Source organism: Phascolarctos cinereus, unplaced genomic scaffold, assembly GCF_003287225.1.
Source record: "Phascolarctos cinereus isolate Bilbo 61053 unplaced genomic scaffold, phaCin_HiC Scaffold_3;HRSCAF=262, whole genome shotgun sequence".
In the NCBI taxonomy this organism is placed as follows: domain Eukaryota; kingdom Metazoa; phylum Chordata; class Mammalia; order Diprotodontia; family Phascolarctidae; genus Phascolarctos; species Phascolarctos cinereus.
This window is the reverse complement of record NW_027555736.1, coordinates 233202421-233230262: the sequence shown is the minus strand read 5'-3', so window position 1 is coordinate 233230262 and position 27842 is coordinate 233202421. Positions and strand designations below refer to the sequence as shown.

At 40.9% G+C, this 27842-nt stretch overlaps 1 protein-coding gene and 1 long non-coding RNA gene across 4 annotated transcripts in view; one reads left to right on the top strand and one right to left on the bottom strand.

The window, feature by feature from the left end:
• Window positions 1–10320, top strand: part of SLC8A3 (solute carrier family 8 member A3) — a 226126-nt gene extending 215806 nt beyond the window's left edge. For 2 of the 3 annotated variants that reach the window (XM_020986395.2, XM_020986397.2), the window contains 4 exons: window positions 4319–4443; window positions 5174–5273; window positions 7651–7926; window positions 9521–10320. In XM_020986395.2, coding sequence (XP_020842054.1) covers window positions 4319–4443; window positions 5174–5273; window positions 7651–7926; window positions 9521–9897 — 878 coding nt within the window. In that variant the 3' untranslated portion in view covers window positions 9898–10320. The remainder of the gene's footprint in view (window positions 1–4318; window positions 4444–5173; window positions 5274–7650; window positions 7927–9520) is intronic. The other variant, XM_020986398.2, reaches the window with a different exon arrangement.
• LOC110208382 (uncharacterized) lies at window positions 1305–6165 on the bottom strand. Its single transcript, XR_002324475.2, has 3 exons — window positions 6101–6165; window positions 5748–5868; window positions 1305–1380 (listed from the first exon to the last, which is right to left on the bottom strand). It is a non-coding gene; the product is annotated as an uncharacterized LOC110208382 (long non-coding RNA).
• Window positions 10321–27842: the final 17522 nt, after the last annotated feature.

Here is a 27842-nt window from a genome sequence, read left to right as displayed (position 1 = left end):
ACTAATTTTACACAGTTTTGAGTCAGAAGTGGTATTCTTAGCATCATTTTTACATGGACTTATAAGGGAATGGGGCAGGAACATTGCTACTGTTTCCAAATATCTGTAGGGCTTTTCATATGAAAGATGGATTAGCTGTATTCTGTATGCATCCAGATGGGAAAAGTGGGACTGGTGGTTGGAGGTTAGAGGAAGGTAGATTTAGCTCAAGATAAGGAAGAATTTACTGATCGAGATAACCAAAAATGAAATGACCTGTCTTATGAGGGAAGAAGTTTCTCTTCATTGAAAGTGTTTAAGCAGAGTTTGGATAACCACTTGTCAGGAGCATTGCAGAAAGGATTCATGAATAAAGAAGGGGTTGGATTTTATGACTTCTAAGATCCCTTTCATATGTAAAATTCTTTGGGCCTATTATTTAGCCGGTACCTTCTGACTCTTGGATGGGAAATGGAACATATTAGTAAGACTCCTCCCTAGTCCTGATTCTCCTGACATCTCAATTAGGTAATGGAAAAATGAGAAATTGAGGAGTATAGCCCCTGAAAACAGGCTTTTGAAGATGAATTTTGAGAATATCTTTTTGTTTCAAAAGCTGTAGGGGCCTTGGTGTGTGTGTGTGGGGGGGAACCCTCAAACTGTCAGCCAGAATTAGAAAAGTCAGTTATGCAATAATTTGGGAACTTCATTGATTCTAGAACTTTTCTATCTCATTAATTCAATTCAAATTAACAAATAGTTATTAAGTACCCACTATGTACAAGACCCATTGCTTGGTGCTGAGACCCAAGCTGCTAGAATACTTGAAAATGTCATCATTGACTTTCATACCCAGTTATACCAAGAAATGTGTTAAGTAAACTCGAAGAAATATTTGAAGCTTTTCTCCTGGCTGGAAATAGAAATGTTGGAATGCCCTAATGAAAGGAGTCAAATTAATTTAAAAGAGATTCTGAAATAAATTTTAGGCTTACAATGTGATTCGGTCCTGAGTCTGGGGTATGCTTCTGTAAGTGGGATCCAATATGAAGCATTAGTCAGACTCAAGGCAAAAAGTTAGCATTACCTTTCTCCTGGGTATTAGAGAGGAGCTGCAGCTAATAGCTTAGTGCAGAAAGGGTCAAGGCAAGAGGAAATGTGGTTTTATAGGAAGATGTTTTATTACCTCTTAAGAAAATGTCATATATATATTTCTAGACCTCTTGGTGAAGAACCATCTGAAGTTGTGTGAGGTACAAAGGTCTTCTTGCTACCACATGCTACATTATTTTTCAGTAGGTGAAGTCACCCTTCAAACTTAATGCTGGGTTGTCAATATAGATCACACATTTATTTTAGTGAGTTCCTTTTTTAATGGTGTGGATAAATCCATCTATATTTCTTTGAAAGGAAGAGAGGAAAAGAGAAAAAAAGGCAAGATGACAAGAAAAGGGAATAAATAAATTTGGTTATAGAAGCTTTATCTTCACTTGTCCCATTTTTCCCTTCTCTCTGATAATTTTCATGGTTTAATTCTGTCACATATAGTTCTACCAAAACCTTCAACCATTTTCGTTAATTAAAATTATTTTTTTTCAGTGTTTCAGATTAGAGGAAAAGGCTTTTTCTCCAAAACTTATTAACTTCCTACTCTCACCCCACTCTCCATGGATGTCAACTTTGATCTGCCTATAAGCTCAAATTAGATGCAAGAATGCATCTTCATGGGCTTCTGAATTTGGAAATCTGTCATTTGGGAGCATGATTTAAACTCATTGGGTAGCCTCAAGCTTTTTTTTTTTAAACTATTTTTATAGGGTGGGAAACCTCTGCCAGTGGGGTAATGGAAATTAAACCTTTCTTTCTATGCCTATACTGTCTAATCAAGCCCAGGGATGCATTCTGAAATTCAGGGATTCTCTGTATCTACTTTTCCCATGTGAAAGTTTTTGAGTCATCACCCATAACTTCATCTGCTTTAAGCTTGACAAACTGTTCTCTCTTCATGTGCTTTTCAAGCCTCTATTTTATCTTCCCTTCCTCCTCTGAAACTGTCCTTCCTAGTCTTCAAATTTTGATCAATTTTGCTCATACACCAAGCAGACTGTCCAGGTCATCACTAATCCCTATTTTCCCTTGAATCATGGAGGATTCCAGTCACATCATAGTGCATAATAGTGAGCAGAATAATTGTTTCTGGCTCAGCTTTCTCTCAAGAAATCCTAGTTGGGGTTTGAATTCAGTGGAAGGAACAAAAATCTACAGGATCCATACTGATGGTGAAACTGAGGTTCAGCATCTCTAGTGCTTTGGAGACACGTAGATCAGCAAATATTTATGGAAGATTTAATATTATAAAGCTCTTTACTAGATGCCATAGTATACACAAGGTACAAGGTCCTAGACAGAGATTCATAAACAGATACAGAAATTTATATAGAAATCTGGATAACAAACCCGATTGCCATCACAGAGAAGTGGATAGGTCAATAGGTAAATCAATATTCTACCTAATAGATACAGTACTAGATTGGCAGATAGACAAAGACTTACATAGGTACAATGACATGTCACTAGGGAACTCATTATGTTGGCATAAGGAGCTGTGTGGCCCATGTACAGATATGACCTAGGGGAAAATAGCACATCTCTGCCAGACAGAGTACAACCCTTCTTTTGTGAGACAGTGATATCCAATAAAACACCACACACACACACACACACAGAGAATCCATGCTCTGATTTCTGAGGAATCTGATGGAATGGCCCTAAGAGCCTAAGGGGACTCTTCAATCACTCTTTAAAGGGGAGGTAGGTCACTATTGTGTGTCCAGAGGACTGTCTTCCAGGTTTACTTACACTCTAGGCATAGCCTATTGTTGTCTAAAGGAATTAGCTATTGAGATGCTCAGATGATGGGGCCAGAGGAAATGAAAACATTTGGATGTTGTCAATTCACCTGGAAATTCAAGGAGACAATTTCCCATAAGAGAGTCCTAACCTTTTTTGGGAATAATCGAAGTCTGGCTGTATTTTAAACCTACTAGGGAAAGACAGCACCATGGACAGTTCAGAGGCTTCTTGGTATTAATGCTCCAGCCTCCCTATTAAAGCTTTTTTAAAATTAATTCTTCAGATTTCCCATTAGCTATTTGCCATCCTTGCTGCTGGGGAAATCCTTCAGTGGATCACTCATTTTTGATCATTTTAATGGATCCCCACACCAACATGAGCTGACCTTAGTTTTTTTTTTTCCCCTCTCACACCAATTCATCAAGCTATATAAAGAAAGGAAAGGCCTCATGACATCGATGTATCTTGAGATTATCCAAAGCATAGGAATCCCCAGGGAAACTCAGCATGTGGTGTGAAAGTAATTAAGGTGCCAAATGAAAGAATTAATTGTATGAGCACATGTGGAACTAGATGTGTCTAAGTCAAAATAAGCTCTGGAAAGAATAAGCTGCCAAACACTTCTTATTCCTTAAGAAAATATATCTGTCTGCATATTGAAGCTGCCTTAAAAGGGAGTTGCCAGTATAATTGGGAAGAGCCTTTATTGGCCACAGAGTCAGGATGCTAGACTTCCCAAGGGGAGCTCTGGAAGGAAGCAAAGAGACTGATTGGAGTTGAACAATCAGAATTGTTTTGAGAAAATTTTGCCTAGCTCCCATAGAGTTAGTTTTAGGCATCACTAGGTGAAAGCTCGTGAGGTTTTTGGGAAATGTTCCAGATTCCTTATCGTGAGAATGGCATGCTCTTTAAATGCTGATATTCCTGGAAGCAGCCTCCTTCTCTTTATTGGCACCATCCCAGTTCTGAAGTGCTGTAAACAGCTGTTTGTGCAACATGGCAGGCATTTCTGCTGGGTCCAATGTTCTTTACTTTCCACCCAGGACTATGTCATGAAGTTATTGTTCAGCCATTCAACAGTTGCACTTTTCCACATGAAAGATAATGGAATATTCATGTCAGTGGAGGGGAAGTTAGAGGCATCCTTGTCTAAAAAAACAGGAGCCATAATGAGTTGGGGATAGATGTTGGGCAAGGATTTGAGATTTATGTCTGATCCTGTCAGTAACTTTTTGAGTGACTTGGGGATGTAATGCAATTCCTTGATGAATTTCCCATATGAAAAATAAGACAGTAATCATTTTGTGGAAATTAATAGGATATCTATAAAGGACCTGGATCTTCTTGCTAAAGGTGCTAAGTAATAAAGGTGTTAATATGCATAAGAAATGTATGTTCTTTCCCTACTCCTTTCACCCAAAGCACTGAATTGTAGGCTTCTGGGGGAAAGTGTCCTGAAGTTTGGTTTGATTTTGTTTTGTTACAGATGTGACTGACAGGAAGCTATCCGTGGAGGAGGAGGAGGCCAAGAGGATAGCAGAGATGGGAAAGCCAGTGTTGGGCGAGCACCCCAAATTAGAAGTAATCATTGAAGAGTCCTATGAATTCAAGGTCAGGACATCAGTGAGACTGAATTGAAAGAGTGCTGGGATGGGAGGCAAGAGATTTGGGGTTTAGGTCCAGTTCCACCATCAAGTGGCTGTGTAACAGGGGGAAATAATTTAAATTGTGCTATGTCTCAATTCTCTACTCTGGGAAATGGATATAACACTGCCACAAGGGAGAAGTTATGAGGACAAATTAAAGAAATTAGGAGGGATTATAAAAATGCTACTTATTTAACATTTGTATCCACTGGCAGGTCTCCTAACCTCTCAAGGCCTCAGTTTCTTTTTCTTCATACTGAAGAAGGTGATCATTGTGGTCCCTTTCATAGCTAAATCCTGTGATGCTAAAATCCTATGACCAGATGATCTCTAAAGTGCCTTTAAGTTCTAAATCATATTTCATCATAATTATTATTATAATTTCATTTTTAAAGCTCAGGTGGTATAAACTCATTGCAGTAGCACAGGTCCTATTAGAGATGGTTATTGTGACTATTATTTCTGGGGAAATGTGAAGAAAGAAAAAAAAAGGAGAGAAGGGTCCTTTGATACTTTTCAGTCCTCTTCAGTCCTCAGCCTACACAAATCCATTTGTAATTTCCCCAGCCTCCAGCAATGAGGCATTCTCTCATCTTGCTCCCCTTTCCCCCATCCCTATTCCAAATAACACAGAATTCCTCAGTGGACCCTGAGAATTCTGACCTCATGGCTTCAGGTTTCTGTTTCTTTGACAGACTACAGTAGACAAATTAATCAAGAAGACAAACCTGGCCCTGGTTGTGGGGACACATTCCTGGCGTGATCAATTCATGGAGGCCATCACTGTCAGTGCAGGTGAGAAGAGTTAGAGTTATGGATGCTAAGGAGGTTGGGCAATACTGGTGAGAAGGGGTAGCCAGTGGGGGAAAGAAGAAACATTGGTCCATGTCTTAGGAGAAGATGGAGATTCCTATTTCTGAGGATACCCATATGCCTGGATTCATTATCCTATTCCCAAATGTGCAGGTGAATGGTAACACACCTCTGTATATTGGTTTCCCCTTTCTGTAAAAAGAGAGGCAACACATTCTTTGCCTGTTTACTTCTGAACTTTGAGAACTAATAAAATTGTGAAGGTGCCTTTTAAAAGAATTTCACTTATATCTTTTGTTTTCATATCACCTTCATTTCTAAATATATCCCTTCCCCCTCTCCTACCCAGCAAACCATCCTTTGTAATAAAAAATAAAAGAGAAGCAAAGCAATTCAGCAAAACAAACTAACATATCAACCAATTTTGGCAGCATATACAGTGATAGAATTCTCTACCTGTGTATTTTTTCAACTCCTCTCTGAGGTCAAGCTTCATTATAAGGTGCTTTTAGCTCCTTAAGAAGACATTCTTCTGTCAAAATTGGAAGCTGGATGTTTCACTTTTTTTTCTGTTGCCCTGAGATCAAAGGACTACCTTTAGTGATGTCCCATGGCATTTCTGTAGACCATAACTCATAAATACTGCCGTGAGGTAGAAAACCACAGTGCTAGTGTGCTCTCCCTCTCTCTCCTCTCTCTCTCTCTCTCTCTCTCTCTCTCTCTCTCTCTCTCTCTCTCTCGCTCGCTCTCGCTCTCCCTCTCTCCCTCTCTCTCCCCCATCCCTCCCTCCCTCTCTCCCTCTCCCTTACCATATCAGCAAAGCACAAGTATGTTTGCCTCTCAGCAAATGGTAAACAGAGAGTTGCCATGGCTGCTTTCAGAATTCTTCATTGCCATAGCAACCCACAAGGTCATATCCCACAGGTCCCAGTGTCAGAGTAAAGTTATAGCCCCGGAAAGAAGATTTGCTCCTGACCCACTTTCCAACATCAATGGCTAAGGATCCATCCTCTCCTTCTGTTACCCTCTGATCACTACTTTGGTCCCTTGACAAAAAGAGGCCAGAGGGGAAGGAAAATAGAGGAGTAATGCATTTTCTGGTGTTTAAGGGAACGCTCAAAAAAAATTCAGCATTGAATTACAGAGTATTAGAGCTGGGGGGAACCTTGAAGGTCTATTCCAATCCCTTCATCTTACAAATAAGGAAACTGAGGTCCAGAAAGATGATATGATTTTCTAAAACTCACACAGAGTACAGAAAAAACCAAACAAAACTAGAATCCATGCTTTCTTACACTGAGCTTGGTGATTTTCTTGCCATGAAACACTGCCTATTATGAAGCCCAGACCACTCCAAGCACGCTATGCCATCACAGGGTGAATGTGCCAACTGCATGTAGATAGAGTCTATCTTTTCCTAGTAGACAATCTTGGATTATTCAAAGCAAGATCCATCTGCCTTATCTTTAGCTTTTGGGGACATCTTGAAAGAGAGGGTAAGTGTAGTCAGTAGAAGAACTGGGATGTCAACCCAGGTCATCTGACTCCACATCCAGGATGCCTCCATTAGAAAAATGAGGCAATTGGACTAGATGACACATCCTTCCCAGTTCTGAATCTATGATCCTATGAACTCTTCCTCCTCCTTTTTAAACAACGTTGGTTATTCCCTCCTCTGAAGCTTGATGCCTCTGTTTGCCCTGACAGTGAGAAGTGCTGTTGGCTTTCTTTTTTGCCCATCTATCCTGGTCCATGAAAGATCAGCTGCTTTTTTTCTTTCTCCTCCCAGGAGGACCCACGTGGATGGGATGAAAGTTGCCAAAGCTTTCCTCATCATCTCTGTATTTTATTGATACTACTATATCATCCTCAAAAAGGAGAAAAAAAGTTGGGGGGGAAGCACTGATATGATACCATTTCTAAGTATCTAAAACTGTCCTTTCTGGGTATCTGTTAATATCTCATAAGCATAATTCCTGGGTTTTATGATCAGTTGGGTATCATGTGTTTCACTACAGTAGAGAAGCAAATGTAGTTCCCTCCTACACCAATTTGTCTCAGCCTGTGACCTAAATTCTGTTTGAAATTGGCCAAGAGAAAGCAATATCAGTCTGTTGTGGTATAGGGTATTTAAAGGGGCATGTCCTTGGGTCTGCAGGACTCTTTCTTCCTGCTCCCTTTGGGAAAAGGTCTAAATACCAATATGTGCTCACACATGCTCCCACGCACACGTGTGTACACACACATGCACACATAGAGGAATATAAATTCTCTGCTAGTTAGTTGGATTCAGAAGGAATAAGGAGTGAAAATAGGATCTTCTGTATACTTTACCTGCCCCCATTTTTCTCGATCCCAGCAGGAGATGAGGATGAGGATGAATCAGGGGAGGAGAGGCTGCCTTCCTGCTTCGACTATGTCATGCACTTCCTCACCGTCTTCTGGAAGGTGCTCTTTGCCTGTGTGCCCCCGACAGAGTACTGCCACGGCTGGGCCTGCTTTGTGGTTTCAATCCTCATCATTGGTATGCTCACCGCCATCATCGGTGACCTGGCTTCCCACTTTGGCTGCACCATTGGCCTCAAGGACTCCGTCACAGCTGTTGTTTTTGTGGCCTTTGGCACTTCCGTCCCAGGTGAGAATACGGGAAAGGGATTTGGAGAAGATGGGGTCGGTGGGGAGAAAATGCTACATGACTCATATACGACGCTATCCTTATCCCTGTTCTTCAGCAAAAACAGCCATTTTGGGGCTCAGGCCATTGGTTCTTGACAGCTTCTCTTAGGCCAACCATCTTGCACAATGCTTTATGGTGAGGAAATAGGAACTTTATGCATACCATGCCCCATTGCCTTAGAATCCTGCCTAAAATGGCCCAAACTCAGGATACCCTTAAATATGAAGAGGTTGGTCCCTTGAAGGCCGGAAAACCTCTTGGTTGACCTTCATCAAGTCATTTAACTCGTTCTAAGCCTCAGTGTGCTCATCTGTAAAATGGGGCCAACACTACTTATATCACAGTGATTCGTGAGGCTCCAACAACATAATGCACACAAAGTACTTTCTGAACACAAAATGTTGCTGTTGTCAGCCCCATCCTTTTGCTGATTTTGCATACTGAGCACTACAAAAATTAATTACCAGGTATAGGGAGGAAGGTTTATTAAGCACCTGCGATATGCCAGGTACCATGCCAAGCACTTTAGATGTGTTATCTCATTTGATCCTCACAGCAGCTCTGAGAGGTGGATACTGTCATCACCCTAATTTAATTACTGAGGGACAAGGAACATGGGACACTTGCCCAGGGTCACACAGCTTCTGAGGCCTGTTTTGAACTTGGGTCTTCTTGACTCCAGGCCTAGAGCTCTATCCTCTTGGCCACCTAGCTGCCTGTAAAACATAACACCTGTTCTCAAACAGCATGTGCAGTCAAGGGTTTTAGACGCCTTTGTGTCTCTCAGTGATCCCAAATAACTCACCCTGGTCTAGTTTGGACCGTCCCATGGAGCCGACAGCACTGTAAGACTAAGCCTCTAATCATCTACCTTTGTTAGCTCCCTGACAGCTAGAGTCCAAGCATCGCCACAGAGCAGACTCTGGAACACGACAGGGTTTCAGAGCTGGAAGACCCAAGAGATCATCTTGTCCTATCACTGGACAGACTCCACAGGCCTAGAATACCCCATGCTGGATAAATGTCCAAAGTGCAGATCATCGATCGGGTCAATCACAGAGTCATAGATGCCCCCTCATTTTACAGATTAACAAACTGAGGCCCTGGGAATTGAGCTGGCTTGTCCAACAAAGGTCATGCAGCTGATTTGGATCAAAATCAGGATTAGGGGCTCAAGTAGACCAGCAAGTGTTGAAATACAAAAATGAATTTTTAAAATGGCCCCAGACTTTAAGGGCTGACATAGGATCACAGATTTGGAGAAGTAAATTACCTTAAATTACCTTAGAGGTCATATAATCCAACCCTCTCATTTTCCAGATGAGGAAATTGAGACCTAGAGATGTTAAGTGACTTGTCCAAATTCACGTAGCTAATGACCATGAGAGCCAGGACTTGAAATCGAGTCTCCTAATTCCCAACACATTGTTATTTTCACTATATTGCACCACACCATTTTTTGAAGTTCAGCTCTTAGGGGTAGGCCATTCCCAGGTATAACACTCAGTTTTTTCCACCCTACTTATTCCACCCCATCTTTTCCCTATTCCAGACACCTTTGCCAGCAAAGCAGCCGCCATCCAGGATGTATATGCTGATGCCTCCATAGGCAATGTCACAGGTAGCAACGCGGTTAATGTCTTCCTGGGCATTGGCCTAGCCTGGTCAGTGGCTGCCATCTACTGGGCCCTGAAAGGACAGGAATTCCATGTCTCAGCGGGCACCCTGGCCTTCTCTGTCACCCTCTTCACCATCTTTGCTTTTGTCTGCATCAGCGTCCTCCTATACAGGAGACGACCCCACCTTGGTGGGGAGTTGGGTGGCCCTCGGGGCTGCAGGCTGGCCACAACTTTGCTCTTCGTGACCCTGTGGCTCCTGTACATTCTCTTTGCCACACTGGAAGCCTATTGTTATATCAAAGGGTTCTGAGCAGCTGAGGGCCCATGGATCCAAGGAAGCTCTCAGCCTCACCACTCCCCTCCAGTGACCACCAGGATGTTTGGCTGAGGAGAGAAAGCACCAGACAGACATCTGTGTCACTGGGGCACCATCTTCTGCTCGAATCTCCCCCAGCCTAGGCCCTGGTACTAATGGACAACATGAAGGGGAAAGTTGTAACCAGTCAAACAGAAAGACAAAAGAAGCCACAAATTATCAAGTATTTAAATACAAGCCAACAATAGCAACAAAATCAACTTCCACCTCCTTCCTGCCCACAGTCCCAGCCTTCACAGCAGAGGATCACGCCCATCTTCTTACTGCTTTTCAGCTCCATCGTATTTGGTTGTTTCATGTTCTCACAATTGGGATTTCTCTTGTGGGTCTCAACTGGATATTATACACACACACACACACACAACACACACACACACCACACACACACACACACACAATGTTTTCACATCTGGCTGACAGCTTTGGAGGCAAATCAGATCACAATCATTTGACTTGGCCTCTTTTTTCTAATCTATGTTATTATTATTGTTATTGTTATTATTATTATTATTATTTGGTGTCAGGTTTACCTCATTGTTTATTCTTTTCCTCCTGACATCCGTGACAAAGGTGAAATGGAGCAACACTGGGCTGTTGTATAGAGAAAGAAAAAGTGTGAATTTGTCAGCCACAAACAATTTCACTCTCCCTAAGAGACATCCATCATGATTCTGTCCCTGTTTCCTTTTCTCCCCCCAGAGTCTTTTATAGGACTGATATACTCAAGATGAAAAGACACATGAGCGTGTTTGCGCACAAACACACACAAACATATATAGCCACACTCATACATTTGTTGGGGGGAAAATTGAACATTAGAGCTTCGAAGGAAAAAAAACCCTGAAAACAAAACAAAAATCTTTGTTTCCTGCCCCTGTTGCTGCATTTTGAATACAACATGTCTTTTATATGTCTATCAGTTCCTTCACGACCATGGTATTTTATGAAGAACTATCTGGATATATGGATTTACTCTGGGGAAGTGATAGGAAAGTAAGGCACAAGATGGAAAGGACCTGGCAGAGAAAGGTGTGATGTGTGACTTCTTGATCTTCTCTGATTTGTTTTGTGAGGTAGGATGAGAGGCATGTGCCTATATCAAGATTTTTTTTAAGGCAAAACAAAAACGTGTCAGTTATTTGGTGTTCTCACCATTTGGTGCTTTTGAGAAATGTCAACTTCTCCATGGTCCTACCACCTAGAGTATCAGTGTGCTACAGTTCACCAAATTTCTTAAAGTCACATGAATTTGGGAGAAGTTGGGAGTAAGAGAGACTCCTTCCATCTGCTACTCTAATTTCTCTGTGCCTTTAAGAGATGAATACTGAGTTCTGTGTAGTTCTTGTAAGTCACCAATGTGGGATATGTTGGCCAGGTATCTCTTAATGGGCTCTCATTGTTTCAAAATTTCATGAAGATATTTTGCCATCTGTACCTGAGTTATTTTTCTGTGATCATCACCTTCTGAGGTCCTAGTTTGGGGAATGACACTTCATGTTGTTCAGATCTTGACAAGGTTTGAGATGTCTCGTATTTAAAAACACACACACATAATTACCATAAAACTGCCGCAATTCTTCAGGTTTCTTCATTGACATAAGTACATTTTTTTAAGAGTAAAAAAATGAAAAGAGCAAAAAGTACTCATTTAATTTTAAACCCATTTTTAAAGAAAAAAAGTGCTCATGTCATAAGGTCTATTGACAGTCACCATTGGAAATTTTGGGGTGGTTAAAAAAATAAAAGCTATACTCTATCTCTTTAAAAATACATGCCACTTATCCTTGTTTTTCTTACCTGCAAAAGGCCAGAATGCCATTTTGGGTCCTCTCCGCAGTCAATGTAATTGAGATGAAAATGTCATTTATGGTGAAGTGTGCTTCCAATGATGCTATTTATGTCAGATTTTATTTTAAAAAGACAGGCTAGCACTGGCAGAGGAAGCTCTAGTAGGGCCAGACTAGAACTGAAGACATTGGAAGGTAGCAAGGGCTGGAGCTACAATTCTTGCAGAAGGAAAAGGGAGGTGGGAAGGAGCCTTTTGTCATGGGAAGGAATGTAAAAGGTTGTGAGGGCCAATCTCAAATGGAGAAAAGCGAATCTTTTTAATAACCCAAGGACACATAATTCTCTCTCCTTCACAAACACACACTCAAATACACTAAATTTCATTCCAAGTTGGTATGTTCTATAGAACATGTCTATGATGGCATCATTAAGGTCAGTATCAGAAAATCACAAAGACAAACTTGGTGTATCATACAGTAAAACTGAATTCAAGTTAACAGCTGGGATTTGCAAAGAACATGGGAAGAAGCAACATCAGCCAGCACTTGAAAGTGGCTCACTTGTGCGAGGTGGGCATGTATATTTCTTAATATACATTTGTAAGATGCAAACCTATAACACTGTTTAACCAGTTGAACAGCAAAGAAGAGAAATTGTAAAATCCGTATGGGACCTGATTTAACTTCTACCCTTTGTTTGGATAATTATCAGGTTATCTGGATGTTCAACTCAATTCAACTCAGGATGTATTGTTTGTATTTCCTGTGTGTAGAGTACCATAGCAATGTCAAAAAGTGAAGTCAACAAGCATTCATTAAATGCCTGCCATGTGTCAGGCACTGTGCAAAGCACTGGGAGTACAAAGAAAGCACCCCCCCAAAAAAAACACAATAAAAAACCCCAGATGCTGCTCTGAAGTATCTCACAGTCTAATGGAGGAGACAAGATGCAAACAATTACATACAAAGTTATCATATACATGGTGGGTGTGTGTGTATGTATAACAAATAGGAGATGAATATCTGGAAAGAAGGAAGGTATAAGAAGACCAGATATGTAGAAGGAGTCGAGTTATGAAAGCCTTTAAAAGCTAAAATAGAGGATTTTATATTTGTTCCTGGGGGTAGTAAGGAGTCATTGGAGTTTATTGAACTGGGGGTGGGGGAAAGAAAGACATGGTCAGACCTGTACAAAGATCACTGACAGCTGAGTGGAGTATGGACTGGAGTGGGAAGAGAATGGAGAGAGGAAGGCCAACTGTGGGCTATTGAAGATACAAACAGCGTAAGACACAGTCTGTGTCCTCCAGGAGCAAACAGTCTAGTAAGACATCTAATACTGTGTGCTGAGTGTGTGGGCAGAGAGGTGAGCAGGGGAAATGTTCACTATTGGAGTGACCTCGGGGAAAAACTAGAAGTTGTGTTGAACATGATACTGTGGTTCAATCATGGATGTAAGTGCATATGGTGTTCCAGGCACCGTGCCACGTATCGAATCTGTCTTTACAGAGCTTTTCCCAGACTCTCTTGGCTCCCCATTACCATGCCTCTCACCAGAGAAGCATTTGCAATTAGGTCTCATGGGCAGAAGGGGGAAGGAAGGGCAGAGTGGGCCTGGGAAGTCCTGCTCCATCCTTTTGAGAAATCTGGTTGCTTTTCTGCTTGTATTGTCGGACTCCCCATCCTCATCTTCTCCAGCTCTAGGATGACAAAGGGCAAAATGTCTACTGGATGAAGAATCATTAACAGGAAGAAGAATGAATTTAAGGGCAAAAGTCTCAGGGAGCCTTTCAGATTTTATTAGAGTCAGGCATTTTGTATCTCAGAGAGAGACAGTATAGTGTAATAGAAAAGTCACTATACTAAGAGTAAATAGAACTGAGTTCTGGTCCTCACTGGACCACTCTCTGTGTGGCTTGGGCAAGTTAGTTCTCCTCAGTGGGCCCAAATTTTCTTATCTGCAAAATGAAGTGATTGAACTAAATGATCTCTAAGGCCCCTTCAATTTAATTCAATAAACTTTTATTAATCACCTACTGTGTGCAAGAGCTAGAGATATAAATGTAACCCATGTCTTAGCACTCCAAGCTCTGGGTTCGTATGGGCTGGGTTGCATCTTAGTGGCTTTCCCCTCAGAACTATTCTCTCTTTAGCTTAAATTGCCCCTACCCAGAGTTTCTTCTGGAAACCTCAAGACTATATAGATTGTGTCTAGGTATTTACATACAGGTAACACTCAGGATTACAAATGCATTTATTGAGGATAGGAAAACTTATTTCACCTCACAAATATGCAGACAATGCAAACTCCTTAAAATTATGCAGAAAGCCCTCTGCAGTGATGACAAATTCAAAAGAAACAGCAGCCCCTAAACCATAATAAGGATCCCTGAGGGCTGCACATTGACTTAGAAACCCACATGTGTTTCTATATTTTTTTTTAATTGATGCATTAGCACATTAAAATCAGGTAGTAACTACATTTTAATCTGGTTTTGGCTGAGCTGGGTGGTGATTCACGGGGCTCACAAAGTCCATAAACAATTGATGCAATTCTCCGACAATAGATCCCACTTTTCCACAGGGACCTAAAATCCTCTGACTCATCACTACCTCAGGGTTCGGACTTTTCTAATTCAAGTCAATAAACATTTATTGAGCACCTACTATGTGTCAAGCACTGGGCTAAGAATACAAATAAGAAAAAGAGAGACAGTTCCTGCTTTCAGAGAGCTTACATCTAACATGGGAAGACTACACTGAAAGTGGGTGGGGGTGGGAACGGCCACAGGTACCTGGTTCAGGGGAGTCCCAAGGAAGTGGAAGCCAAGCAGAGGGAAAATGAAGCCTCCTGGATGAGCCCCCTATTGAGGAAGGCTCTAGGAGGAGTTTAATGCAGCGCCCACCAACTCTCCAATGAAAAGGGAGAAGCGACTGAGGGTGAGTTGAGGAAGGTACTGATTATCTTAACCTGAGTCAATCCCGCCGGGTGAGGAGATTTCAGGTGATCAGCTCATCCTGCTGTAGGGCGTGTGTCCTTTGGAGTCAAGAGCCAAAGCCAAGCAGAGCTGCTGATGGAAAAGAAATGAATGTGGAAGAGCTAGAAAAGGAGTCCCCTACCAGACTGTCATCTTCTGTGACATAGGATAATCCTTGTCCTGTTTACCACACAAGGTGGCTGGGAGGATAAACTGAGGTAAAGTATCTGTGTAATGTATTTGTAAATGAGAAAATACTTAATGTTCCTTAAGTTTATTGTTAGTATTATCATCGGCTGTCAGTTGACAAACATGTATTAAGCACCTACTACTTCCAGTCACTGTGCTAAGTTCACTCTGGAAGTTCAAAGAAAGGCAAAAACAGTTCCTGCCTTCAAGGAGCAAACATTTAAATGGGAGAAGAAGACAAACCAGTAAATTACTAAGTATGTACAATGTCAATATAGAGAGGAGCTAGAAAGCAATCTGAGAGGAAAAGACGCTAGCGTCTGAGGGGGCCGGGAAAGCCTTCCTGCAGGAGGTAGTTTTAGTGGAGTCTTGAAGGGAGCAAGGCAGCTTATTCTGTTCTAATGTTCAACTATACTTCCTTGTGCTCTATCCAAGCCTGTCTATTTTCCCACCCACTGGTCCTGGTGCTTCACTTTGGCAGGACGTAGGATAAATGTCATCTCCATTCCATGGGGCAGCCCTTCAAATATTTGAAGACAGCTACCATGTCCTTCCCAAATTATCTTTTCTCTAGGCTAAACATCCTCACTATGTCAACCATTACTCATAAAATACAGTTTTCAGCCCCTTTGCTGCCCTATTCAGTTATCCTCCTGTAAACATTTTGCAATTTGTCAGTTTTCCCCTTAAAATTTGGTTTGCAGAGCTGAACACAATGTGATCTGACCAGCACAGATTACAGTGGGAATGTTAACTTGCTTCATCTGGACACTCTAATTTTATTAATGGATACTAAAACTACATTAGTTTCTTCAGCTGCTCTGCCACACAATGTTGGCTCATACTGAGCTGGCAGTCCACTAAAGTCTCCAGGTTTTATTTACTGTTAATCCAGGTCTATCCAATCACAAACCTTTAGGAATAATGGGGCTGTGGGAACTTAATTTAGTGGCTAAGCAGGGAACTATAAATATAGAGACTGTTAGAAGTTTATCTAGACTTTAATTCCAGGAACATGCTGGGTCAGAAGGAGGGGTGCAAATTGGGCAGGCCAAATTCATGATCTGTCAGTAGGTTCTGAGTGACGAGGAATCGATTCCTGTCGTCTCTCCAAATTTGGTTGTGTCTTTAACCAAAGCTTAGTGTGTACCTGTGTCCTAGAACAGCAGCTGGCTATATACTTCATTAAGTATTTTTTTTTAATATAAGTATCAGACTTTTTTCATTACCCCTATTAACTTTCATCTGATTGGAGTTGGACCATTTACTTAAGATCTCAAAGAATATTTTGCATCTTGCTTCTATCATCTTGTCATATTAGTGATCTCTTCTAGCTTTGTGCCATCTGCAAATTTGATAAGTAAATAGTCTATGTCTTCACTGACAAAATTATTGAACAGGAGAGGGCAAGGTGCAGAGGGACTTCCCTTTATGGCCAATAATCAGGTTGGACCTCTGCCACCATTAACAGATTTTGTCATTAGTCAACGCTTTGGATAGGGTCTTTCAACTAGCTACATTTCTCCATTTAAGAAAAAGAAAGGAGAGATTAAGAGAGTCTTTATCAAACATGTTACTGAAATACAGGCATACAATGCAGGAATATAGAGGTAAATGTTTAACTACCTGCTTTCTGAAAAGGCAGAACACAAGTTTGATCTGCATTATTCATATTTTTCTCTTTTTACTTGAAGTCTAGTCACTTAGTCAATTTTCAGTTGTGTCTTCCTCTTTGTGGACCCTTTTTGGGGTTTTCTTGGTAAAGATACTGGAATGATTTGCCATTTCCTTCTCCAGCTCATTTTATTGACGAGAAAACTGAGGCAAACAGGGTTAAGTGACACGTCCAGGGTCACCCAGCTAGTAAGTGTCTCAGGTTGGATTTGAATTCAGGAAGAGGAGTCTTCCTGACTCCAGACCAGCCACTCTACCCATTGTGCCACTTAGCTTCCCATTCTTAAGTCTAAACAATCTACAAAACAGTACATCAAGCCCTGATTTGTAGCATTTGTTGATTTTTCCAGGTGTATTAAATGTTCATGATGAAAATTTAATAATGGGCTCTCGAAACAGTATGAGCTGGCTCCAGCATATCCCTGACACTATGTCCCAGATCCCTGAGATTTGCCAGTCTTGTTACCTTATCACAGAAAAAGGAAATCAGCTTATTTTCACTTGGATTCTTAGTGGATCCATGTTGTCTTCAGTAATAGACAATTGCTTTCTTATCTAGTTGCTCACAAACCTTTAAAAATATATTCTATAATTTTTCTTAGTAACTTATAATTTCTACACTCCTTCCCCTCACCCCTTTTTTCCATTTTCAAAAACAGAAAAAGACATTTGCTTGTCTTCAGTCTTTTTGGACTTCTCTATTTCTTCATGATTTATTAAAAAACACATCTGAAAATTCTTTCTGTACTCTGAGGTGCAATTCATTTGGGATTGTAGTTTTGAAATCACTGAAAGAATCGAAATTCTCTCTTACAAACCTGCCTATGTATCTTGGTCTTCCCATTCCCTCTTACCAATGTGAGTTCCATCCTTTCCAGGTTAAAGATTATACTCCTTGGTAGAGAAGATAGAAGCAAAATGAGGAGCTGAGTAGTACTGTTTTTTTCTGTAATCTATTAACACTATCCTAGCCCTCACCCTGAAAAAAAAAAACAAACCCAAAATCCAGCAAATGTAACCTTGCCTCGTTATTCTTCTTATTCCTTTTATCATCCACATTTTTTCATATATCTCAGGTCATTCTGTACTTCATTTTTTCCTGGGACTGTACAAGTATTTTTCGTTTTGCTTGTGTATCTTGTCTCTCTCTTCTAAGAACTGAGCTAATTACAGAGCTCTCTCTTTTTGACACTTTTCTTCCTATTAGACTGTGAGCTCTTTGAGAGCAGGAACTGGGGGGTGGGAGGGTTGTTTTTGTTTTTCATATTATTCCCCAGTGCCTGGCATATAGAAGGTGCTTAATAAATAAATGCTTGTTGACTTGATTTAATTCGTCTTGTTTGTGATTATATTGTTTAATTTTTTGACAAGAAATCAAAGCATTTGGTAGATTTGTTTCATGTAAATACCATGGACTTCCTTTCTGTGAAAGACAGGAGCACGGAATCACATGTAAAAGATGAGAAAATTGAGGCACAGAGGTGTTGTGATTAGCCCAAAGTCATATAGCTGATGTTTATTTAGTTGAGAATTGAAGCCAATCCCTTGACCTCTGTGGTCCCAAGCTTTATTTCATTTCATTTACGAAGAAGGCACCACAAAGCAGGGCATAAGCTTTGGGTAATATTTTGCTGATACCTCCCCATCCTTACCTGGTTCCACTTCAACAATTCAATTCATGCCTTCATCAAATGCCTGCTGAGAGCCAGGTACTGTGCTAGGTGCTGAGGATATGATGACCAAAATGAAATAGCCCCTTGTCCACAAGGAGCCATTTGAAGGTAGGGAGGTGACCAACGGGAAATACAAAAAGAACTTCTAGGGTGGGGGATGCATGAGGAAGCACCAGCAATGGATATGGGTGTGAGTGTGGGTTCAGGAAGCTAGCACTTGAGTTGAACCTTCAATGGAGCTAGGGAGTCTCCCTGAGGCAGAGATGGAATGTCCTACACAAGGAACATCAAGGGAGTCATTTTGACTGGAAAGTAGAATTCACGACCACAGGTAGGCATTTTTGAGACCAATGGCCAGGGCTCTAGGTATATCCAAAAGCAGGAACAAAGCAAAGCTAAACTGACCCACTGAGAACTCAAAAGGGTCAAAAATGAGCCCCACAGCTTTGACTTCTTTAGGCCAATGTTGCTAACCCTTCTTGATGGTTTCTACTTTATGCTGTCTTTGACTGCAGAGGATGAATCAGTAGGCCAACCCATAAGTCCCTCTATCCTTTTTCACTGAGGTCTGTTCTCTGCGGGGCAAAGTTGAAGAGAAAGAATCAGACTGAGCAGGTCACCGCAGTAGCCAAAAGCATATTTCTAAAAGAGAGCTTTCACTGGAATGAAGTGGTTGTAATTGAGGACCCTAACTGATCATCAAAGGAGTCCAATTTCAAAAAGAGCTTTCCCAAGGGTACTTGATCTAGGAAAGCCTGGAGTCAACTGGTATGTGCAAAGAATCAGAGACATCCAGAAAACTGGCTACATCAGGAACAGGCTATGTCATACTAATCTCAGTTTCGTTTTTGACAGGGTTATTAGAACAAGTGAATGCTACTAATATGGCACATCTAGATTTCAGCAAGGCATTTGGCAGAGTCTCTCTTGACATATTTGTGAATAAGGTATGAGCTAGATTAAAGTACAAGTTAGTTGCATTCAGAACGAGTAGAATGACCAAACCCAAGAGTGTTGATTAATGGATTGGTATCAACCTGGAGGGAAGTCTTGAGTGGAGTGGGAGTGCCCCAGGGATATGACCTTGGCTCTATGCTTTCCAATATTTGCATCAATGACTTGGATGAAGGTGTAGATGGTATGTTCATCACATTTGCATTTGCATAGGGTAATAAGTTGGGAAGGATAGATAACATGTTGGATGACCAAGGTAGGAGCCAAAAAAGATTTCAAAGCTTGCATGATAGGCCTATTAAGATAAAATTAAATAGGGATAAATGTAGAGTCTTACGCTTAGTATTAAAAAAATGAACTAATGTGCACACAATGGAGAAGTGTAGCCAGACAATGGTTTGTATGAAAGATAATTGAGCACTTCAGAATCCTGCAACCGTAATGGGGGTCAACATGGAGGTGACATTAGAGTCAAAAAAGCTGATGTGATTTTAGTCTGTATTAATAGAGTAATTAGTGTCCAAAACAAGGAAACAAGTTTTTCTGGCCAGACCATATTTGCAGTATTGTGTTCAGCTCTCTTTGCAACACTTTAGGAAGGACATAGACAAGTCAGAATATTTGTCCCAAGGAAGACAACCAAGATTGCTTTAGGTTTTGGAAAATCAGTTGAGAATGAGAATCAATTGAATGAATTGAAGATTTTTAGCCTGGAGAAGAAAAGAATTAGAGGGAGAGGGACATAATAACTGTCTTCAAGTATTTGAAAAGAAGTAGTATAGAAGAGGGATTAGACTTTTTATGACTCCAATAGGCAAAATAGGGGTGATATGTGGAAGGCTTGATATCAGGGGAAAAAAACTTCCTAACATTTGGAGACATCTCAAAGTATATTGCTTCAACAGGTAACGTGTTTTCTCTTTCTCCCTCCTACTAAAATTCAAGCTCTTTTTGCACTTTCCTTAGGAGATAAGTATTTTTTTTTTGCTACGTGTTTAATTAAGATTAATATATACCTTCCCCCCATCATTATCATGACCTACTATTTCTGAGCTTATTTTTGTCATTTGGTATAACAGTTGGTCTTATTTTAGTTGTGGGAAGATGCTTCTTCTGAAGCTTAATCCAACTATTCTCTATATTCTTTGGGGTTTGAGTATTCACCTGTTTGTAGTTTCTTCTAGCCTTCTTTTCCCTCAAATAGCTTCTTTCCCTTTCTTCATCACATGGAATCTCTTAGACTTCAGTCTCTCTTTCTGTCTGTTGGGGACCTGAAATCTAGTCTATTAGAAAGTGCCTGTGAGATGAACGGACCAAGCTTGACTATTTCTTAGAGTAGCCACAATGCAGTTAGCTGATTTCTTAATTAGCCTGCCTTGTAAGGAGCCATAGAGGAAAAAAAAAAAGCCAGTCCAGAGGTGTTCCTTTTTCTCCTTTTCACCTCTTCTCATTTTGTTCTCAATGGAATGTGCCTACCCACACCCCCCATCCCCATCCCCCTACCCCCAGACCCCTTGGTTGCTGATTTTTAATGGCATATTGGGTAGGTGGGTACAAAATGTTCCTGATCACCAAGATCCCCATGTTATCACCAATAGGAGGCTGGAAGATTGTGGGAAATGACACATACTTCTCTTCCTTCTGACTATCTGCTCCTCTACCTAATAGTGGAATTTCTGGGAGCAGGAGAGGACAGTGTTCCTCAGGATATTTCCAACCCTGTCTTTTAATAGGACGCCACACAACTCTGCCACTCTCATCCCAACATGAAGAAATGGACAAATGGCCACTGGAGAAAGGCTGCCAACACCCACTCCTTCATATCCTCCTTCTATCCTTCTATTTATAATCAGTTGTAGGCTGTGGGAGTCAGCACATGGCCACTTCAGAAAGATTGCCAACACCCAATCTATTACAAATCTCCTTTTATTTAAAATCAGTTATACATCTGTGGCAGTCAGTGGGGTATAGAGACAGAGTTGGTCTTGAAGCCAAGAAGACCTGAGCTCAAGTCATAGCATTTAAATGGATCTCAGGAGGACATTAGTTTAGCTCACTAGGCAGAGTTGTTTTCAAAATATCAGTCATCTTTCTTAGGATACAAAGTTGGAAGGCACTTTGAAATCATTGAGTTTGATGTTCTTATTTTATGAATGAGGAAATTAAGGTCCAGAGAAGGAAACAAGCACCTACTATGTGTCAGACACTGTGATAAGCACTTTACAGATATCTCATTTGATTCTCATAACCCTGGGAGTTCTATTATTATCTCATTTTACAGTAGGGGAAACTGAGGCAGACAGCAGGTAATGACTTGTCCAAGGTCATCTATCTAGTAAGTGTCTAAGGTAGGATTTCAACTCAGGCATTCTTTACTGGGAGTTTTTTATACCAATGAAATCCTACAGAACTACAAAGAAAGAATCATAGATTTAGATGGAAGTAAATTGAGCTCGTGTAGCCCAACTCATATATTTTGTTGTTTAGTCATTTTTCAGTCCTGTCTGACTCTTCATGACCCCATTTGGGGTTTTCTTGGAAAAGATACTGGAATGGTTTAACATATCCTTCTCCAGCTCATTTGACAGATGAGAAAGCTGAGGCAAACAGGGTGAAGTGACTTGCCCAGGGTCGCACAGCTAGTAAGTGTCTGAGGCCAGATTTGAACTCATGAAATAAGCCTTCCTGACTTCAGGCCAGGCACTCAACCTATTGAGCCACCTATCTGAGTTCCTTAGAGGTAAAGCATATCCACAGTCACACAGATTCAGACTCAGGTCTTCTGATTCCAGAGTCAGTGTTCTTTCTGCTATAGCCTTCAGAAGGCACATTAAAGATTTTCTAGTTCAAAATTCTTATTTAAAAGATAAGGAAAATGAGGTGAGAGAGAAGTGACCTATTCAAGGACATGTAGCAAAGAAAGTAGGAGAATGGGTACTAGAGCCCAGGTCTCCTGACTCCCACCTAAGGATTCTGTCCTTGACACTACTGCCTCCTTACTGTCCTTTGGTACTTCCTCTTTGGTTTCTCTTGGCCAGATTATTTTAATTCATTGGTCTTATCTCATAAACAATATTTTCTAATCTTTCAGCATCTTGTTCTCCTATAGACCTTAGCCAAGACTCCTGCCACCTGCTAAAGTTGGATTGCTCACAAAGTGGCAGAGTCCTAGTGCTTTAACATGTTTCCTGTTCCTTCTTTTCTCAATCCAGGTAGTCCATGTCTCTCTTCACATTATTATATAAGCATCCTTTGAAACATGAGGGCATCTCATGGTGTTGTGGTGCCTTCTTTTAGCTACAAGGAATCATAGAATCATAGGATGTAGAGTTGGAAGGGAATTCATCAAGTCATCTAGTTCACCACCTTTATGTTACATGAGGAAACTGAGGCCCAGAGAACGGAAGGGACACACAGGTACCATGTGATAGAGCAAGGCTCCATCAGACTCTAAATCTGGGATTTTTCCCACTGGACTATTCTGCCTTCCTAAAATCAACCACCACCAAGATTCCTATTCAACTCAGGCATGGCCAAGACCTAAATTTGGTGCTCAGCCACCTTGGCAGCTCCATAATGTTATAGTCTTTGAACATGTATATCCCAATGAAACTTACAGTCCATACAACTCCTACATAAACTTATTTCAGGACTGGATATACGGAACACCCCATTGTACCTTTCATTTGTGTCTTTTACACATTCTTCTTCAAACGTTATCTCATTTCTAAACTTTGTTTTGTTCTTCTAGCAGATGCATTTTTTATGCCTTCCTATTACCCCCCCTAAAGTGTGTACATGGAATCACAGAATTGGAAGGAACCTTAGGTCATTTAGTCCAAATTCCTTTCCAGTTCATTCATACTTTCACTTAACAAGCATTTTCCCCCTTTTAACAATTCTCTTTTTAAACATGAACTTGACACACAATAAACATGAACGTTCAATAAATAAGCAAAGAAAAATGGTTGTATTCGAAACTATAAACTTCTATAATGTACATTTTTAAAGAATGTATATTAAATTTAACATGATAGTAACAAAATTGACCTGCTTGTCTGTGTCCCCTTCTGAATTTCATTTGGCTCTCTTCTGTGTATTTTTAAACATTTCCATTGATGTTCATCCATTTCTCTCCCTCCCTCCACCCTCTCCCCCATCCCTACCTATACCCACTAATTTCCCTACCCCCATCTTTATCCATACCCCTGAGCAATAGATGGCCTCCCTTTTAATAAATTAGTATAGTCAAGCAAATGAATCCACATATTGGCCATGTCTGAAGAAGAATGTATCATTCTGCACCGACAATCCATCACCTCGATGCCAAGAGGCAGGAAGTATGTTTCATTATGAGTGTTCTGAATTCATGATTGATTGGTTATTACATTGATCAGAATTCTTGTCCTTAAGAATTGTTTTCTTTTACATTACATAAATACATTAATTACATTACATAAATTACATAATTACATGGTAACATAAATACATAAATAAATTACATTACACAAATACAATTGTATTTATTATATACATTTTTTTCCTGGTTCTACCCATTTCACTCCATATCAATTCAGAGAAATCTTAGATTTCTCTGAATCCATTTCTTTTATTATTTCATATAGTACAATAATATTACATGATGCTACTACACCATAATTTGTTCAACCGATCCCCACCTGATTGGCACCTCCTCCCCTTTGCTGCAACACAAAGGGCTGCTATCAATATTTTTGTACGTATGGGTCTTTTCTTTCTTTGACTTCTTTGGATTTATCTCTGGTCAGTAGGAGTGTCTATTTCCAAATTGCTTTCCAGAGTGTTTTGACTAATTCTTGGCTCCACCAAAAGCACATCAGTATATCAAGCATTTATTAATAACCTACTGTCTTCCAGACTGGACACTGGGATACAAAGATAAAACTGAAATATGAAATAGTTCCTGCCCTTCTTAAATTCGAATGAGAGCAAAAAACATAGACACAAAAGGAAATACAAAAGATGTAGAGAGTTAATATGGGGGGGGGCTACTAACAACTAGGGAGTTTAGGAAATGGGAGACAGGCACTGCAGTATGAATCGACCCAATGCAAGAATCTCTCCTGTAGTGTGAACGAATGAATGAAAAAGTATTTATTAAGCTCCTACTGTGTGTTGGGTACTATGCTAAACAAAAGTGAAATAATTCCTGCCCTGAAGGAACTTATATTCTAATAGGGGAGATAGCATATGCAGGAAAGACATGGCTAGGAAAAGTTTGATCTGGGCAATCACAGGAATATTGAGTGGAACTACAGGGTAATTAATAGTCAGACTCTTTCCAGAAGCAATTTTGTTTTGATTACTACTGCAGAAGAAAGTAGGGGGAAAAGATTGAAAGGAGGGAATGTGCATGCAGGGCAGGTGGAAAGATGTTCTGGGTAGATGGATGTGAAGGATGGTCTTGGGCTGGCTAGATATAAGGGGTGATGTGGGCATCCCTGACAGATGGTCATCCAGTTTATGCTTATACAGCCCCCAAAACAGGAAATTTCTGTCCCATTGTTGGACAACTCTAATTAAAAGGCTCTTCTTTCAACTGAACTCTTCCTCCCTGTGCTTCTCACTCACGGCTCTCAGTTCTGTTCTCTGGGACCACACCAAATTAAGACTAAATCTCCTTCCACGTATCAGTCCTCAAAATATTTAAAGATGACTTACATTTGCCCCACACTTTCTCTTTTCTAGGCTTAAATATTCCCAGTTCCTTCAACTCTTCCTTATGTTGAGGGGGTTTACAGTCCCATACTCCCTTGGTTGGCTCCCCTTGGGTAGGTTCCAATTGTCCATTTCTCTCTTAAAATGTGGTAACCAGTACTAAACCCAATACTCCCCAAATGGTCTAACTAAAGTAGAGTAAAGCAGGAATAGTACCTCCCACATTCTAGACGCATACTTTATTCATGCAGCCTTGAATTATGTTCCTTTTTTTGGTTTTGATGTCAAAAAGCTGACATTTATATAGGGTTTTAATGTCCCCAGATATCAGAATACTCACCTGGCTAGCTGTTCACATAATTTTCTCTAGGTGTCTCATTATATCTGCCCACTTACACATTTGTCACATCATCTCATTCTCAGGCATTATTCTCCCCAAATGCACTTTTCTGTAAATGCTACTAACCATTTTCTGTACTAGGATTCAAAAAACCTGGATTCTCGACCTGATTCTGGCACTAACCAGCTATTGACTTTGACACATTACTCAGATCATAGATTATGGAAAGAATTGTAGCTAGCGCCAAATTTAACCCTCTCATTCTATCAATGAGGAAATTGAGGCCCAGAGAGGACCTGCCCAAGATTGCAAAAGGTTTAAGTGGCAAAGCTGGGATTCAAACTAAGGTCCTCTGAGCCTATATCCAGCATTCTTTGGGCCTCAGTGTGCTGATAAATGTTTAACAAGCAGCTCTTCAAAATATAAATGCAAGACATACTTTTAAGTTTAATCAGCATTATTAGCATTTTCTCCATCATTCTCTCAAGTCTAGACAACCAACAACACAATCGATCAAGCCCTGATGTGTTGCATTTGCCAATGTTCAAGGTGCAGACTCTCACACTGAAAATATCCTCATCTTTAAGTGAAGGAGCTAGACCAGATATTCTCAAAGGACCTCAGATCAAGAGCGGGAAGGGACCTCAGAAGACATCTAGTCCAATCCCCTCATTTTACAGAGGAGGAAACTGAGATCCAGAGATGTTAATTGACTTGACTTTGTTGTTCAGTTGTGTCTGACTCTTCGTGACCCCATTTGGGGTTTTCTTGGCAAAGATACTGGAGTGGTTTGCCATTTCCTTCTACAGCTCATTTTACAGATGAGGAAACTGAGGCAAACAGGGTGAAATGACTTGCCCAGGGTCACATAGCTAGAAAGTATCTGAGGCTGGATTTGAACTTGGGTCTTCCTGACTCCAGGTCTGGCACTTTATCCACTGTGCCACCAAGCTGCCCAATTGACCTGACTAAAGCCACACAAATACTAAGTGGCAGGGTCAGAATTCAAAACCCGATCCTCTCAATCTAAATCCATCACTCTATCAGCTTTCATTTTTCCATCTACTCAAGCAGGAGACTGTCATTACAGCTCTGTAAATTGGCCCTTTGAGGCATTTCTTGCCATTTACTATTTCATTTCCTATTTCACTCTAACTTTCTATACCCCTGTGCAGTTCATGATGTCACTGAATCATTCATCTCTTTCCTCAGAATACAGCATCAGACATTTAGAGCTGAAAGGGACCTTAATGGTTATCTAGTTTATGAGTGGGGAACCTGTGATCTCGAGGTCCTCACGTGTGGCCCTTTGACTGAATCTAAACTTCAGAGAACAAATCCCCTTAATAAAAGGATTTGTTCTGTAAAACTTGGACTCCGTCAAAAGGCCATACCCAAGGACCCAGAAGGCCACATGTGGCCTCCAGGCCTCAGGTTCCCTACCCCTGATAGTTCAAATTCCTTATTTCATAGATACTCAACCCTCTCACCTTGCAGGTGAGGCAGCAAAGTCCCAGAGAGAGAGACAATGTCCTTAAGGAGCTTAGGGAGGTTAAATAAATTCACGTTGATCAGTGTGCCACAATCAATTGGTCTGTGTGTGGATACAGCCTTGGTGCCTCTCACTCATACGTGAGTCCCCTGAAATCTGCACCTGGGTTCAAAGCCTATTTTGCGTAAGCATCGATCTCTAAATGAGCCCCCACTGATGTTTGTTTTAAACACTCCAACCAGAGGACATTAGTTCAAAACAAAAGACATTAAACAGCATAGAAAATAAGGGACATGGAAAATATACCACACCCAACTAAAGGGTATGTTCTCCATGGTTGGTGGAAGGACACCTGGACTAGGACAATTCATGCCCTTCAGGCTGCATCTCCCTTGGAACCACTCTCTGGCCCAGAGATGCAGCTTGCTTCCCGGATAGCCAGCAATGTCATCGGGCCAGTCTGGCAATGTCATCAAGGCTGCTTTCTCCATTGCTTCAGATTGCCAGAGGTCTCAGTTGGAATATTCTTTTTGCTATTGTGACATCTACTGGTGGCTTTGCTGAGTTCTCTGAGGGTTCTTCACTGAATTGGAACTTCTACTTAGCCTTGTCCTGTGGGGGGAACAGGCTCAGCTATTTTAGTGGATCACCCAGGTTCTATCAGTTCTTTTGTGACTCAGACCCCCGTAGTTAGCTAGCTAGGTAGCCACCCAGCCATTTAGAGAAACCCTGGAATGTTAAGCCTGGCTTTTTAACTGCTTGTCTTCTGCCTAATCTACTGTTCTTTGAATTAAGTCTAATCTCTAAGGGTGAGAAAATTCTTTTTGTCTTCCATCATGCCCGTGGTCACTAACTTGAGTCCATACGGTCAGTGCACCTTTGCCCTGCTTTCTTACCAGCAGTGAAATCACTGCTGTCCCTACAAAGACATCAATGGATATGTGATCTCATCAGCATGGGCATTCTCTGCGGAAGTACAGACAGGTACTCACCAACACTAGTTCAGGCAATAGAATCTTGTCTAGTACTCTCACAAGTCTTTTATACGGATCTATCCAGCGTACCAAAGGCCTTTCTCTGGGCTTAACGCTTCAT